The sequence below is a fragment of the Caretta caretta genome, chromosome 15 (assembly GCF_965140235.1).
Source record: "Caretta caretta isolate rCarCar2 chromosome 15, rCarCar1.hap1, whole genome shotgun sequence".
In the NCBI taxonomy this organism is placed as follows: Eukaryota; Metazoa; Chordata; order Testudines; family Cheloniidae; genus Caretta; species Caretta caretta.
The window spans coordinates 30,651,570-30,667,392 of NC_134220.1; the positions used below are offsets into that span (position 1 = coordinate 30,651,570).

Sequence of the window (15,823 nt, forward strand, 5' to 3'; positions counted from 1 at the left end):
TAGATGCTAATAACAAGTGATGAGTCATCTATCTGACTTCAGTAGCTCAGCTGCTGCTTAAAAGTAGCTGCTATGCTGGTTAAAGGCACAGTGCTCCATATGTACTTCATATCCTATTAAGCAGATCTTGTAAATTATTCATGTGGCCTTTAATGTGTTTGGTCTACTTTTAAGTTCTGTTGGAGGAAGGGGAAGCCTCACTCTCAGAGGAAAACAGAAACCAACAAAGATGGTGTTGCAGTAACTATGTGCTTTGAAAGAATGGAGTATTATTACTGTCCGAGTTTGTTAAAGTCACTTCGGTATCTGTGGGTGAGTGGATTCTTTAGTTTAATCATTTGGTGCTTAGTTTTGACAATTTAATTTCCAAAAACTTCCCCATCAAATACTAAGCTGTAGAGAACAGTTACTTTTCAGATAGATTGGAGAGTAAACATTTCATGTTCTGGGGGAGATCTCTGTTTATTTTATTTGAAAATTTGGTTTCTTAATTGGAAATTAAAGGATAAAATAAGACATTATATGCATTAAATACATTATATGCAGAATCATTACAATAAGACATTTTAATGCTTTAGTAATAGAATTTAACTCTTGTTTGTCGAAGATTGAAACTATCAATGAATATAGTTTTGCATATTGAATATTCATAAACATTCCTCCCTACTTACTCAAAAGCTATACCTAAACACCTAAAATATTGCTTTCAAAAGTATTTTTTTCTAGCTGCCAAGCATGGCTACTGCCCAATATTTAAACATTATGGTATGGCGAGTGCTGCTGGGTGTAGAATTGCACTTGACCATTGTATTTTAACAGGTTTCTTCCCTATGAAATCATTAAGGCCTAAATTCACTTTCTTTCTCCCATTAAACACCTATTCAATCAAATTTTAACGGGCTGTTTTTACTCTGGTATTCTACTTGCCTTAAATGGCTGCTTTTGCTCTTTGAATCTAACTGTTAATTGTTTTACCCTTTTACAAGTTTGACAGTGTTTGAATAAAAGGAGTTAATTATTGAGATACGTCTGGGTTACTCAATTTCAAAGGAATGCAAATTATAACATAACATTGAGGCGGTTTTTTAACTTATACCAATGTATTCTCAGACAGAATGGTACGTTTAATCAGAGAGCTAGTCCCTTAGAGCATCACCTTTCTCATTTATTTTTATAGATTGGTATACATGGCATTGTCTTTATTAACCTAATGATGTTAATAAAGATGCCGATTTGTTAAACCTCTGAATGTTTGTTGCTTATTGAGTTAAACTTTGTTTAGAAATTGGCAGCAGAGAATTTGTTTCCCTCATTTAAGGTTTAATTCAGCAATCCCTCTTATATATGCTGAGTAGTAGTTGCCCACATGAGTAGCTGAGTGGGGACTACCTTTTGTAAGGAAGTGCTTTGCAACTGAATAAAGAAGTAAGGATGGCAAAAGTGGCCTTTTCTGTGTGAAGCACTAATTGCAAGCTTGTTTCTGGTAGGCATTGCTACACAATACAGCATGCAGACCTTCAAATATTTCTTTGGTTGTATAATTATAGATTCTTAAAAATCAAACATTCTTTAAATTGCAGACTGCAAAATGTTGGAAGCCTATAATAGCCTTTTGTAAGTAGGAGGATATCCTTTATAATTATCATTTCTGGCAAGTTAACGGATTGTGTGAATGGCTTTGCTTTTGCAAATGTGTGGTGCGTCTCAAAATAGGCTAATAAATCTGATTTTTGGATAATCCAAAAATTGGGAAAGCGCTTTCAAAATATGTAACTTCAGTTTGCAGTAAAACAGACCTCCATTATATTTTCAGGGGATGTCTGTGTTACCATAGATATGAATTACTACTACTGGTATGTGTTATAAAGACTGACTAAGCTGCTTTTTCATTATAGGAGGTCCAATCCCATAAAACAAACTTAGTTCTGTCACCTACATCCCTAGATGTCTGTTCTCCATTCTGCTGATCTACCATGTATCTGTCTCTCTCCTATCCGTCTTTTCTTTCACATCACCCTGTCTCTTCACCTGATTGGGAAACCATTTTATCCAATGGGCATGCTTAAGAAAATATCAGCTCAGCTTTATGGCAAATCCATGACTTACCAACAGCTGTGGTATACATATCCACAATGAGCCTCCCAAAGTGTGCAACTCATCCCTTCCCCCACTAAATTAGAAGAGAAGGCTTCTCATTCCCATAGGAATATGTGTATATGTGTATGTATATGTTCATATATTTACTGGCCCGACTTTGTACATGTTCTGATATTTAGATCACTCTTCAAAATTAAGGTGTTCATTTGGGCTGCCTACCGAATTTGTGGATCATTCTCCCTGTATTTGTGGCTGGTACAGTATAGAGCATATTGCCTCTGCTTAAACCTCAGTAACCTTGGATTCTCCTACAAGGGAGACAGTGTCTCTCCCTGTGCACAGCTGCTGCACTCGGGAGCAGAAGTCTTCATCTGGAGCTTTCTTGGTACATAAAAGGGAGTTGTTGGCAGAGTGTTCTCTGAGAGCCCCTTGACTTTGGAATTCATAGAATATCAGGGTTGGAAGGGACCTCAGGAGGTCATCTAGTCCAACCCCCTGCTCAAAGTAGGACCAATCCCCAACTAAATCATCCCAGCCAGGGCTTTGTCAAGCCCAACCTTAAAACCTCTAAGGAGGAGATTCCACCACTGCCCTAGTTAACCCATTCCAGTGCTTCACCACCCTCCTAGTGAAAAAGTTTTTCCTAACATCCAATTCTCTCTCTTGTCCCTGTCCCCCACTTGTACAGAATAGTACAGATTTGTTGACCTTCTGGGCACACTGCCTAGCCCATCTCCTTAAAAAGCTGGGGCGGGGGATTGTGGGGGAGAAGCTACTGTAAGACTCTTAAGGGTGGGGGAGATTTTATTTTGCAGTTTTTTTTCTTGCTGGCTTATTGTTTCCTCTGGGTGTAGTTTTATGATTGTTAGCTGTACTTTTGATGGCAGGGTGACTGAAGGCTGAGATAGGAGACTCGTGTTTAAGTCTAATATAAAATTATCAATATCCATATAGCAAGGCAGTATCATTGGCATTAGTAAGATAATAGTGCCAACAGAGGTAAGCTTCCCCTCACATAAATATGATTAAATGAAGCACTGTCATGCAAACTAAATTTTAGGAGCTGTTTAATGGCAGCTGACTTTAATTTAAAATCCCTCTTCCAACACTTAGCTAGTGATTTAAATGGTGGCATGGAAGGAAGTGCAATCCTTGTAAAACATCCAAGTCACTGCTAAAAATAAAAATAGCCTTTTGTTTAGAACTTCTAATTATTAAGCAAAACCGTTTTCTGATTAGAACACAAGAGAGCGCTGTTACGCTACAGTAACTAATGTCATTTCTGGCAGGGTTTCACTCATTGCCTATTTTAATTGGAGAATTTGCATAAGTAAAAAAAACTTTTTGCTATAATTGGGAACAATATTAAGTATAATTTCCTGTACACTTTTTAATAAAAGCAAATGTGAGAGTTTTGTATAACTCAGTGACTGTATTTACATTAAAAAGAAAAGGAGGACTTGTGGCACATTAGAGACTAACAAATTTATTAGAGCATAAGCTTTCGTGATGAAGTGAGCTTTAGCTCACGAAAGCTTATGCTCTAATAAATTTGTTAGTCTCTAATGTGCCACAAGTCCTCCTTTTCTTTTTACGGATACAGACTAACACGGTTGCTACTCTGAAACTAGTTTTTACATTGAATAAGATAAATGTTTGTAAACTAGAAAGCTTAACAGAACGACCAAGAGGGGGCCAGAAAGTATATGTGTCCTTGTTTTTTTTGTTTTTGTTTTTTCTTTTTTCAATGTTCTAGGATTGGAAAACAAAAAAATTAAGACCACACTTCTTATCCTGAAACAAATTTTTTAAAAATGAATTATTTAACCTGATTTCTATATTCAAAGTACAAAGGTAACTTAACTGTCTTCCTCAACTAAGACTTTGATCAAAACTTGTTTTGACTCTGTTTCTGCTTTCCCAGGCTGCTGTCTGTGCCATTAATGCTGGGAGACAGCCAAGTTCCCACTATTGTTTCTATTCTCTCAGCAGATTTGTGACTTGTTAATACAGCCAGTACATGTTTACTGTATGAAAGGAAATGGCATTTTAGAGAACTACTTGAGCATGGTGAAAGTAGTTCTTTGTATTAGACTTTCCTCAAAATATGACAAAAAAAGTCGTGCAAAGTTGCCATGAAAATGTACCTTCAGCCAGATCCTGGAACCTTGAGTGAAGTTTGCAAAAACAGGCTGGTTTATAAATAAATGAAACTGCACTTTTCATGAAGCATGGCAGAAGTTAATAAATGTAAGCTATATTCCTGTAGAGATGGTATAGCTTGCTTGTAGAAAATTACAGTTCATAATAGGTAACCAAGTACTTAAGAAATTTCGTAAATATGGAATAGACATTAATGCAGCTGCATCTGAAGTAGCACATGGTATCTGTTTCGTAGTGCTTAACATGGCTGCCTTAGAGTTGAGGAAAGGAAATAAAACCTATTAAATTGAAAATGCTGGAAGAATTTCAGTAAGCAGAATAGCCTTCTAAACTGATATTGGGCCCAGACATCAGAGCAAACTATGTACTTATCCTAAAAGACATAAACTTTGATAACATTTTCAAAAGTGCCGATCTACCCCAGCTGGACTTTATTTCATATGATGAGTCTTTCTTTAAAATGTCTGTAATTATAAAACTTTTCCCCAGCAATGTTGGGCATTCCCTGGGCAGAGGCCGTATACGTGTATGAGAGAGTGATACCAAATTCTTCAGCCAGTTGGCAATAACAAGTCCCACTACTTGTCTTGATAACAAGGAAGGTTTAATGCTTCTTAAGGAATGCAGCTTAAAAGTTTGGTGGTTTTTTTGGCTGACTGGTTTTCAGTAATTTCCGTCCAAACCATCATATAACATATCTTGTGCCAATAAAATGTGCAAGATTATCTGTTATCCTTCACTGCTTGAGGTTAAGCCATGATTGTGTCATAGAAATAAACATGAATTGTCAATATTTCTTGAGGAAAACGGTAGGTAGGCTGTTTTCCAGTACATTTGCTGTATGCACACTGGTACAGATTTGCAATATGATAAACAACTAGTAGTTAAAGCTGGGCAATAAATTGTATGAAACTTCACATTGAAGCTGTACATCCTATTGCTCCATGGAAAACAATTATTTGAAATAGATGGGAGGATTATGCAGGTTGCATGATTTGTATTGGCTTTTTTTGTTCATTATTCAAGCTATAACTCTATCTGTTCAAAGGCCTGTTTAATACTTTTACATATGCATGTGTAGGCCAGCTCCTGGTCTCAACATCTGCTTATCTGTCTACAGTAAGGAATCCCCTTGGCATAGGGGAATTTCTAGTTGTTGTAGGGTGACTCTCAAATCACCTGCTCGCTACTTGTATTGACTGTTTCTGTGGTGAAATGCAGCAGTAGTTTAACAGTGCATACTAACACTACAAAACACTTCAGGTCAGGAAGTGATAACCTAGATACATCAAAACTGCATGATGGAATTTTAGGGAGACAGAGTGTAATAGTCCAAACTGGAATTTTCCCTCGATGCCAGATGTAATATCCCTTCAATTGCAAAAAATTGTCAAGGGATTTTTAATGACTGTTACTACATGGGCCTGAATTAGCAAATAATACTTGACTCATGTCAATCAATTTGAGAATATGCTACTGTAATTTGAATTCCTGTCCTTCTTTTGCTAATTGAGGTGATTTGACCTTGAGCCTCTATGTATAGCAAATCATTTTAGTATTTTCTACGTTGTCTCCTGTTGTAGTTTTAAACAGAAGTAATTTATACTGCTGTTTCGTCTCTTCATTCATCATTAGCCTTCTTGAGATGGAGGAGGAAGAGGATTCTTTAATCTTAGTTCCACGTTCCGCCCTCCAAAAACATGCTCAGCCCCTGTTGTAATCCATGAGAATACTTTCATGTAGCTGAGGGCAGAATTTGGCCTTCAGCACTCCTTTGTATAGGTTCCTTATGCAAACCGCTCTTTCAATGCCTGTAAATCTTGTATTGTATTTCTTGTTGACGTGTGTTGATGTATATCAACCTGTGAGTTATTTATAATTTCCAGCGTAGTCTCTTTATGCTGAATCAAGATGAATTAATGCTGTGTGCATTTTCTGAATAATACAAAAGGGAGACCTTGAAAATGTTCAAATCTGATTGTTTTTTCTCCTTGCAGCTTCCATCCCACTATTGTGGGGAGAGATTGGATTTACCAAAGCAAAGTACTAATATAAAAAACTCCTACCTACGCAAACAGCAATAAAAACACTTGTAGATCTCTTTGAAAGTGTATTTCAAAATGTGTATCTAACGCTAGATCTCTTAAATATAAATGTTTCTGAAATTGTCCTATATTGCATTTACAGGTGTGACATGTAAAGGAAATAAGGCCCAAAGTACCTGTTCACTAGCCTTTCTTTTGGTAATTTGAAGTGGATGCCATGCAATGATCTCACCAAGCAGGGCAATAATAAAACTGGAGTGGAACTCCTTCTATGAAATTAGGATAACTCTAACTTAATGGAAATCTGAAAGCAAATGTAAACCCTGCTCTTCTACAGACTCTCTATATGAGTTTGGGCAAGTTACTTAGTATCTCTGTCCCTCAGTTCCCATCTGTAACATCTGGGGATAAACAGCACTTTCCAAACTTGTAGGATTTTGTAACAATAAATAAATATTGCGAGGAGCTCAGATACTATGGTGATGGAGGCTTTTATTCTGTCTTAACTGAAATATTGTCATTTTCTTCAGATAACAAATTTATTGACATAAGCTGTCCATGTATATGCAATTTTCCTTGTTCTCCCTCCCCATTTTGATATTTGGATTTTCTTTTTTTTAAAGAATGCTTATTCTTAGAATGTCTAGTTCACCTTCTTGTCAGTTCAGATCATTCTTCCTTATTATATTTGATTATTATTACTATTTTATTTTAGATTATTATAAACAGTAATAAGTCACCAGGTCCAGATGGTATTCACCCAAGAGTTCTGAAGGAACTCAAATGTGAAATTTCAGGACTACTAATTGTAGTGTGTAACCTGTCATTTAAATCAGCTTCTGCACCAAATGACTGGAAGATAGCTAATGTGACACCAATTTTAAAAAAGGGCTCCAGAGGTGACTCCAGCAATTACAGGATGGTAAGCCTGACTTCTGTACCGGGCAAACTGGTTGAAACTATAGCAAAGAACAAAATTGTCAGACACATAGATGAATATAATTTGTTGGGGAATAGTCAACATGGTTTTTGTAAAGGGAAATCGTGCCTCACCAATCTACTAGAATTCTTTGAGGGGGTCAACAAGCATGTGGAGAATCCAATGGATATAGTGTATTTAGCTTTTCAGAAAGCCTTTGATGAGGTCCCTCACCAAAGGCTCTTAAGCAAAGTAAGTAGTCAGGGGATAAGAGGAAAGGTTCTATCATGGATTGGTACTTGGTTGAAACATAGGAAATAAAGGGTAGGAATAAATGGTCAATTTTCAAAATGGAGAGAGATGAACAGTGGTGTCCCCAAGGGGCCTGTACTGGGACCAGTACTGGTCAACATATTCATAAATGATCTGGAAAAAGGGGTAAACAGTGAGGTGGCAAAATGTGCAGATGATACAAAACTACTCAAGATAGTTAAGTCCCAGGCAGACTGCAAAGAGCTACAAAAGGATCTCTCAAAACTGGGTGACTGGGCAAGAAAATGGCAGATGAAATCCAATGTTGATAAATGCAAAGTAATGCACATTGGAAAACATAATCCCAACTATACATATAAAATGATGGGGTCTAAATTAGCTGTTACCACTCAAGAAAGAGATGTTGGAGTCATTGTGGATAGTTCTCTGAAAACATCCACTCAATGTGCAGCAGCAGTCAAAAAAGTGAACAGAATGTTAGGAATCATTAAGGAAGGGATAGATAATAAGACAGAATCTCATATTGCCTCTGTATAAATCCATAGTACGCCCACATCTTGAATACTGTGTGCAGATGTGGTCGCCCCATCTCAGAAAAGTTAAATTGGACTTGGAAAAGGTTCAGAAAAGGGCAACAAAAATGATTAGGGGTATGAAACGGCTTCCATATGAGGAGAGATTAATAACACTGGGACTTTTCATCTTGGAAAAGAGACTTCTAAGGGGGAATATGATAGAGGTCTATAAACTCATGACTGGTGTGGAGAAAGTAAATAAGGAAGTGTTATTTACTCCTTCTCATAACACATGAACTAGGGGCCACCAAATGAAATTAATAGGCAGCAGGTTTAAAACAAACCAAAGGAAGTATTTTTTCACACAATGCACAGTCAACCTGTGGAACTCCTTGCCAGAGGCTGTTGTGAAGGCCAAGACTATAACAGGGTTCAAAAAAGAACTAGATACATTCATGGAGGATAGGTCCATCAATGGCTATTAGCCAGGATGGGCAGGGATGGTGTCTCTAGCCTCTGTTTGCCAGAAGCTGGGAATGTGCGACAAGGGATGGATCACTTGATGATCACCTGCTCTGTTCATTTCCTCTGGGGGCACCTGGCATTGGCTGCTGTTAGAAGACAGGATGCTAGGCTAGATGGACCTTTGGTCTGACCCAGTATGGCATTTCGTATGTTCTTATTATTACTATTGCATTGAAAATTTTGTGAGGTTCCCCAATATACAAATAAGGTACTTTGTGCCTGCCTCAGAGCTTACTTTTGAAATGAAGGCAGGATGTAACAAAGTGGCAACAAAACAGTAGAGTGTTTGAAGAGGGACAGATTGACGGTGATAAGATTGTTGATCCTGAGCAAAGACTTAAGCATGGTATGGTCAAGCAGAAATTTGAAAAGCTAACTTTTTTTTTAAGTGCAAGTAGAAATAAATAAATGCCATTCTCTCCTTTTTTTATTTTCTCTCTACCAGTTTGTGGTTAGTTTTCTTTTGCACTTTTTTAAACATAGTGATTCGAGGAGAAGTGGGGCTTTTTTTCCTGTTCAAAAAGATCAAGAAATGTTTTTTGACAGATGCTTCAGGGGCATTGCTGAACACACACATCTTCTTTTGGTTGCTTGAGATTTGGCCAGTCTGAGAGATAATGTGTTATAATGTTAGTCTGCGGTCTGGCTAGACTAATAAATCTGTATTTGGTTAGAGATCTTTACTGCAGTTTACAGATTTTGATGTAAATATATTTATCATATGGTCAAAAAAAATCAACATTTTTGCTGCAGACTTTACTGATGTTCCTCTGCCAGCTGAGGCGGAAGGGTAGTATTGAATGTTCATGAACATAATCATTCAAAGTACTATTGTATATTTTTAGCATGTCCTCAAGTTTACACACTCATACAGTGTTTACATGGAAACAATTTAGTGTGCATAAAGAGGTGTAGGGTGTGTGTGGGTGCGCGTGCATGCAGAGGGATGTTTTCCTGGACATTTTAAATAGTTTTACCTTTTGGAAAAATATATTTTTCTTGAAATTCATATTTTGGGGATTATATCTATGGTACTGTGGCTCATTGACTCATAGACTTTGAGCAAGAAGGGACCACCATGATCATCGACTCTGATCTGCGCACTGCAGGCCACAGAACCTCAGCGTCCTACTCCTGTAATAGACCCATAACCTCTGATTGAGTTACTGAAGTCTTCAAATCATGATTTAAAGACATCGAGTCACAGAGAAGCCACCAATTAAATGCTTTAGAGAAGAATCACTAATCTTACATTTTCTAAAACTTGGATTCACGCTTCTTACTCTTAAGATTAATTAAGATTTCAGTTTGTAAGAAAGGCAGTAAAACCAGGTAAAAATATCAATACTTTTATAAATCATTTTAAAAATCGGAGTGAAATAGATGGCAAGAGTTTAATAGTAACTTATGGCAAAAGTAATACATTTCAGTAATATGGCAGTGCGCTCTCTCGTTGACCCTATGTCACAGGGTGTCTCTTCAGCTACCGAGTGAGCAGTGCTGCTTAGCCCATTTTCATGGTCTCCTAGTCACAAACATACAGTCTGTTTATTTTACACCACCTGTACCTTTTAATCCTCAGTTTCCACACATGGTGGACATAGGACAGATATACAACAGAAGGAGCCTTTCAACCTGCTTTTTCCCTTCTCTGTTCACCCTCTAAGCTCCTCCCCTTGCTTCCTGTTTCTCCCAGTTATATATCCTCCCCATTACTAAGCCCATTAGCCCAACAATTGCCACCAAATGTCAGTAATTCCCCCCCCACACACACACCAGGGGTCCGGTGAAAAAAATAGTATGGGATCATGTAATTGAAGACTCTATGATCATGCATATGCACAAAGAGGCTGAATTGTGATTGCACAGGTAAGCTTAACTGTGGCATTCCCTAACTTTTGAGTGCCCCCCCCCCGCCCCCTCTGCTATCTTGCCCCATCACTAAGGTATTTAAGTATTTTGGGGACGTTGGATATATGTACAGGGGAAGTGTAGATGTGTACCACACAATCAAAGCTTATGTCGAGAGCATGTTCCTGTGGATTGGAAGTTCTCAGTTAAGATGTGTGTTCTGTGTGATCACTGCACTCTGTGCAAAACATTTGTTCATTTATTGAAGGATGGTTTGTGTGCTTACTCTTTGTTGGTTTGTTTATCTGTATTACGGAAGCTCCCAAAAGCCCCTGACAAGTTCAAGACCCCTATGTATATGGTCCCTGCCCTAAGAACTTAAAACAAATTTGAAACAAGATTGAGCAAGTGAGTGTAACGAACCACTGAAGGGAAGCTTGGAAGGAAGATTGCGAGGGGTAGTAAGGCCACTTGGTTGCATTGTTTGGCTGTTGCACATCTCTATAGTTCCAGATCACACTCCTGTTCATTCTCACTTGTATGTACACTCTTGGACAAAACAGTGGTGGGTGATCTGACTAAATATGAGATACAGTTGAAATATTTACAGTTAAAATAGTTTCTGACAAGAAGCCTGGAGAATTCATAAAGAATGTTTGTTCTGAGTACATTTTGTTAGATAAGTTTTGGACCAGTGGAAAAAATGCATAACTAAATTTGTCTGGACACCTTATCCTCTTATAAACAAACTTCAATACATTCATCTTAATAGCTAAATGAATACAGACAGTTAAGCAATAAGAATGCTTTACACTGACAACAAAACTTGTTAAACATTTTTGGCAAGCGTAGACATGTTAAAGACTATTCAGCTTTGAAAGCAACAGGTGTTACTTCATTACAAATATATTCCTGTAATTAAAATGAGGAATGACATTTAATATTACCTTTTTTTCTGAGTCATGTCAACCACACTTCTGTTGGGATGTTCCATCTTATATTGACCAAGTCAGAGTAAACTTAGACTTCTAGTACATTCAGAATTTCTTATTTAACAAAACACCCCAATTTCCAATTCTGGGATTTAAATATCAGCATTATAGCAATTGAAGTACTTAACTTAAAATCCAGTGTGGCTTTCTTCAAAATTCTGTGTTCTAGAATGTGCTCCTGACATAAGGTTTGTATTTAATTTCCTTGACTTGTGGTGGTGATTGGTTGTCTTTGTATTTTGTAGTTCACAAGTGTGCCAGAGATGCTTCAGAAAAACACTAAGACAAGTCTTGCCCTCAAAGATCTCATAATTTAAACAATGGATTTAACAGGCAAATGAGGTCACAACATACATCAGGAAGGGTGGTGGTTGCTGGGTGGGGGTGGAGCAGAAGGCAGAGTTGCAGATCATAAAACACAGAGCAAAGTGTGTGACAGCCAGAGACAGAGTATTCTCAGTTGAGGTAATCCTGCTATGGAATGAACTTTCAGAGAAGATTAGATGAATCCAGAGTCTGACTGTCTTTAGGAAATGCTACAAAACTTTCCTTTTTGATAATGCTTTTCCACCGTGACCCAAATGACATTCACATTATTAGCTTTCATTTTTTCATTAGCTTTTATTTGTTCTGCCAAAACAAACAAATCATACCTAGAGTTAAGATAGAAATATGTTTTCCAAAATTTCTCTATTTTTGACTAAGTAGCCTTCTTTTATAAATGTTTACTGAAAGACACAACCGTGAGTGTTTTATCAAATAATACTTCATCTGACAACAGCTTCCCCTTAGAATATAACATGCACAGAAATGAAAGAAACTTGGTTGGAAAACTGTTTCAGAAGTTTTGAAAAGAAAGTAGAAAAATGCTCAGGCAACAGGTTTTTTAAAAGAAAAGTTTCACATCTGTTTACAGAAATTCAATATGTAACTAAACAAGAAGAAATCTTCTCTGATTTTTATCCCAGCCCGTTGTCAAACATCTTTGATTTTGTTTGTGCCACCCCTTCAATCAGGAGACCATATAACTGGTTGTGCTTTCAGGCTAGGAAATACTTTACAACTAGGTGTTTTTGCTTCCTGTTCCCAGAGACTGAGTCTAAAAATTCTTAAGTGAATTTAGTGCTGGGTTGAAGTGTTGAATTGCCAGCCATGGACACTGAAATAATGTAATATTGATGTACTTTGGCAACAGTTTGCCAATTATTGTTGGTGATGGTGGATTGTTTTGTGATGTGGACAACTTCCTGCTAAGCATTAGACTCAGATGATCCCATTTCATGTATGCTGACATGCATTTCTTTAGCAAATTGGGGCGGGGGGCGGGGTGGGAAGGGGAGGAGATGATTGCAGGGCCCATTGTCTGACCTTTGTTTTCTTGGCTAGTCCCTTTGGGGGTGCGTAACTGTAGAGTTGCACTTGTAAAATAGGAAGATGGTGATGCACTCTGGCCACGCATTGTTGGATCATTTTATTTTTATTTTTTGGAAAGGTGGGGAAGGCAAGGAAGAGAAATGTAGAAGTTCTTCAAATGTAGAAGGAGTTCTGGTTCTTGTGCATTCAAGGTCCTCATCAGTTTTAACATTTTAACTCTTAATATTCTTAACCGTTAATCCTACTGTGACTGATAGTGATTCTCATTGTGAGCTGTGGAGTGTTGCTGTTCTTTTCTTTCCTTAATTACTGTTGTCTTGCCACCCCTTGTTCCTTCTCTTGTCCTCTGATAACCCTGAAAATATGCCTAATCACAGTGAGATATGGCAGCCAAACCTGAGTGGTGAGCACAGGAACACAGTCTGTATGTAAAGTCACCAGTGTCTTCCTTCCAATTGCTCCCTATAGTGAGGAGTTTGCTTGATGCTCTTCTATGCCTCTAGCAGGAAGCTCCTCCCCCACCCCCCGGCTTTCTTTACACATAAATGGAACAGTCTCAACCCACATTAAGGAGACTTCTTTGGAACTCTCTTTTCTCCCAAAAGTAGCAATTTAGTGGCACTAGTGCAAAGGATACAACCCTCCTTCCCCTTTCACTATACTTAAGGAATTGTGTTGATTTTGGGCGTTCTCCATAGCCTGGGAGCAAATGATACTTGGGATTCAAATGACCTTTCCCATATACAGGGCCAGCTTTACGGGTGGGTAACCACCCAGGGCACTATGGTCTCGACTCCACCTGCTTGCTGTTCCATCTGTTGGGCGGCCACCCGGTGCTTGGGGAGCAGTACTTAAAGGGTGCCAAAAAAAGTTCTCCCAGAGCGCCATTTTCCCTAAGGCAGGCCCCGTCCGTGTACTATATTGTGCTACAGAATGATAGCTAGAAATGCCCAGTGATGGCTATGGCTAATGGCTCTAAAGTTTGGTTAATGACTGCTCCAGTCCTTATCCCATCTCCTGATGCTGCTAACAAGGGTGCCAGGTCTGAGGTGGTATTTTGTATGGGGATGGGTATCTTGTCTAATAAGAACTGGACCACGTCAGATGAACACTTAACAGTCTTTTGGCCACTGATGTCCTGGTTTGGGTTTGAATTGATGGTTAGGAAAAGAAATATTGTGTAAGCTATTACAAATCATGTGAGCCATCAGATCCCAAATCAGTGTTTCTCCACTACGATAATTCCATTATATAGGATTTTATTGCTATTACGGTACATTTTCCCTCAAGTGTTAGAGGAAAATGCATTCTGGTAATCTGGGTAAATATTTTCAAGTATTTGACTGTAAGCTACTGCTGTTTACATGTTTAAATATAAGCCATTTCCTGTACCTTCTGAAAAGCCATAACCTGTTGCCAACACACTCACTTCTCATCCACTGGTCACTTAGATGCTGGCTGTAGAATAGAATAATAAAAAAAACCACATGGGGGAGGAAAACCAAAGCCATCAGTGGAAACTGCTGCTCCCCTTTTGTAATTGAGTGCAAAAAATAAATAAATTGTAGGTGCAGTAAGTGCAGTGTATTCAGCCCCTGCCCTCCCCCCCCCCCCAATTTTAAGGACAGTAAACTGGATTTAAAATGTCCCAAATGGGAACCGTTGAAAACTAAAACCACAAATCTAAAATCTTCAATAGGAAACTAAACAGAAATCAGAAACAAGCATTCTGTTTAAACATTACCAGAGATAACCACTGTTTCAGTTTACACAAGAGATTCCATTGCAGGCAGGTGCTGAACATCGTCCTTGCACTCAAATTCTGACCTGAAAACACCACTGCTGTTCCACTCCTCAGCCTTTCTTGAGCAGGCATTGTCACTTGTTTTATGTGGAAATTGGATGTGTGTCCTATGTTGTTGTGTATATTTAGTGTTTGTTGCATTACAGGAAAGATCTCCTAGCTTTTGGCTGTGCTGAACTCTGTGGATTCCTTCTTGGGGTCTGAATGAGCAAGGTAGTGTAAACAACTGAAGATATGACCAACACAGGGACCACGCTGATGATTAGTCTAGATAGGAGGATAAGTGAAACTGCTCTTGTTTTACCTCAGTATAATCTGGGACGCTGCAAAGGAGTTAGAATTCTGTCTGGACAAAGAAAATAGACAAATACAGAGTCCTGAAAGTGCAGGATCACAATCAGTATTTCCAGTATGTTTTAATTCCCTGGGCCTTCGTATAGCTCTTGGGCTAACTTTAACAGCAAACCAACTCAGTCTTGAAAATTTTAACAGAGCAGCTACTTGCAGAGAGTATTGCTACATGGACAGGTGAAGGGAAAACTTTTGTTTATTTGGTCAGTGAGTCATATTAAAAAAAAAAATTGTGAAAGCACATCAAACATTACATTGTTAGCCCTGGAGAGAACTTCCGTAATTCTACAGAGCGCCTAGTTCCCTATGAATGACATGGGATTAGACCCAACATTTGGAGACATTTATATTACTGGCACCTATAGCCTGGTAAAACATGGTGTACTTACTTAGCTTGGCCAAAACAGCTTCCCCTAACCTAGAGGTTTCTGAGACTTCTTCTCAGTGGTCCTGATTTTTGTAGCCTGTCAGGTTGAGGAAGAAACAGAGCATTAGAATTAGCAAGAGAGTGTAATAATTCTAAAGAAACTGAATAATACATCTGATGTAGAAGAAAAACGATCATATGTTGGCTATAGGCCCTCATTATCTTGTATTAACCTAGTTTTGTTCACATTTTTTTTAAAAGCAATTTAGGCCTTTTCGTGTGGACTGAAAAACAGAACTCTTGAACTACGTTTCTCCAACAGTTCTTGCAGTTTTCCAGGTTTCACTGTTGTGAAAGGATATGTGCGCATGTGGGGCAAGCAGTAGTGGTCAGACAGGTATGAGGAATAACAAATAAAAATGAGTCTGTGAAAGGGAAAGGAGATGTATTCACAAATAGCAGACCATTTGAAAGTTTTCTAAAATATCTGGAGTCTTATTTCATTTGTCAGAATATTGCAGCAATTTTTAATTCATATAACAACTTA

General features: G+C 38.1%; 2 protein-coding genes across 4 annotated transcripts in view; both read left to right on the top strand.

The window, feature by feature from the left end:
• The window catches only part of KIAA1671 (KIAA1671 ortholog), a 160,153-nt gene that overhangs the window by 68,350 nt on the left and 75,980 nt on the right, over positions 1 to 15,823 (top strand). Inside the window, exon 1 of one of the 2 annotated variants that reach the window (XM_048821759.2) lies at positions 247 to 312. The exons of the other annotated variant lie outside the window; for it this stretch is intronic. Coding sequence (XP_048677716.1) covers positions 247 to 312 — 66 coding nt within the window. Of the gene's footprint in view, positions 1 to 246; positions 313 to 15,823 lie in introns of those variants that run through there. 2 annotated transcript variants of the gene reach the window in all.
• Positions 294 to 15,823, top strand: part of CRYBB2 (crystallin beta B2) — a 119,508-nt gene continuing 103,978 nt past the window's right edge. For both annotated transcript variants that reach the window (XM_048821767.2, XM_048821769.2), the window contains exon 1: positions 294 to 312. The gene's annotated coding sequence lies outside the window, so the exon portion shown is untranslated. The remainder of the gene's footprint in view (positions 313 to 15,823) is intronic.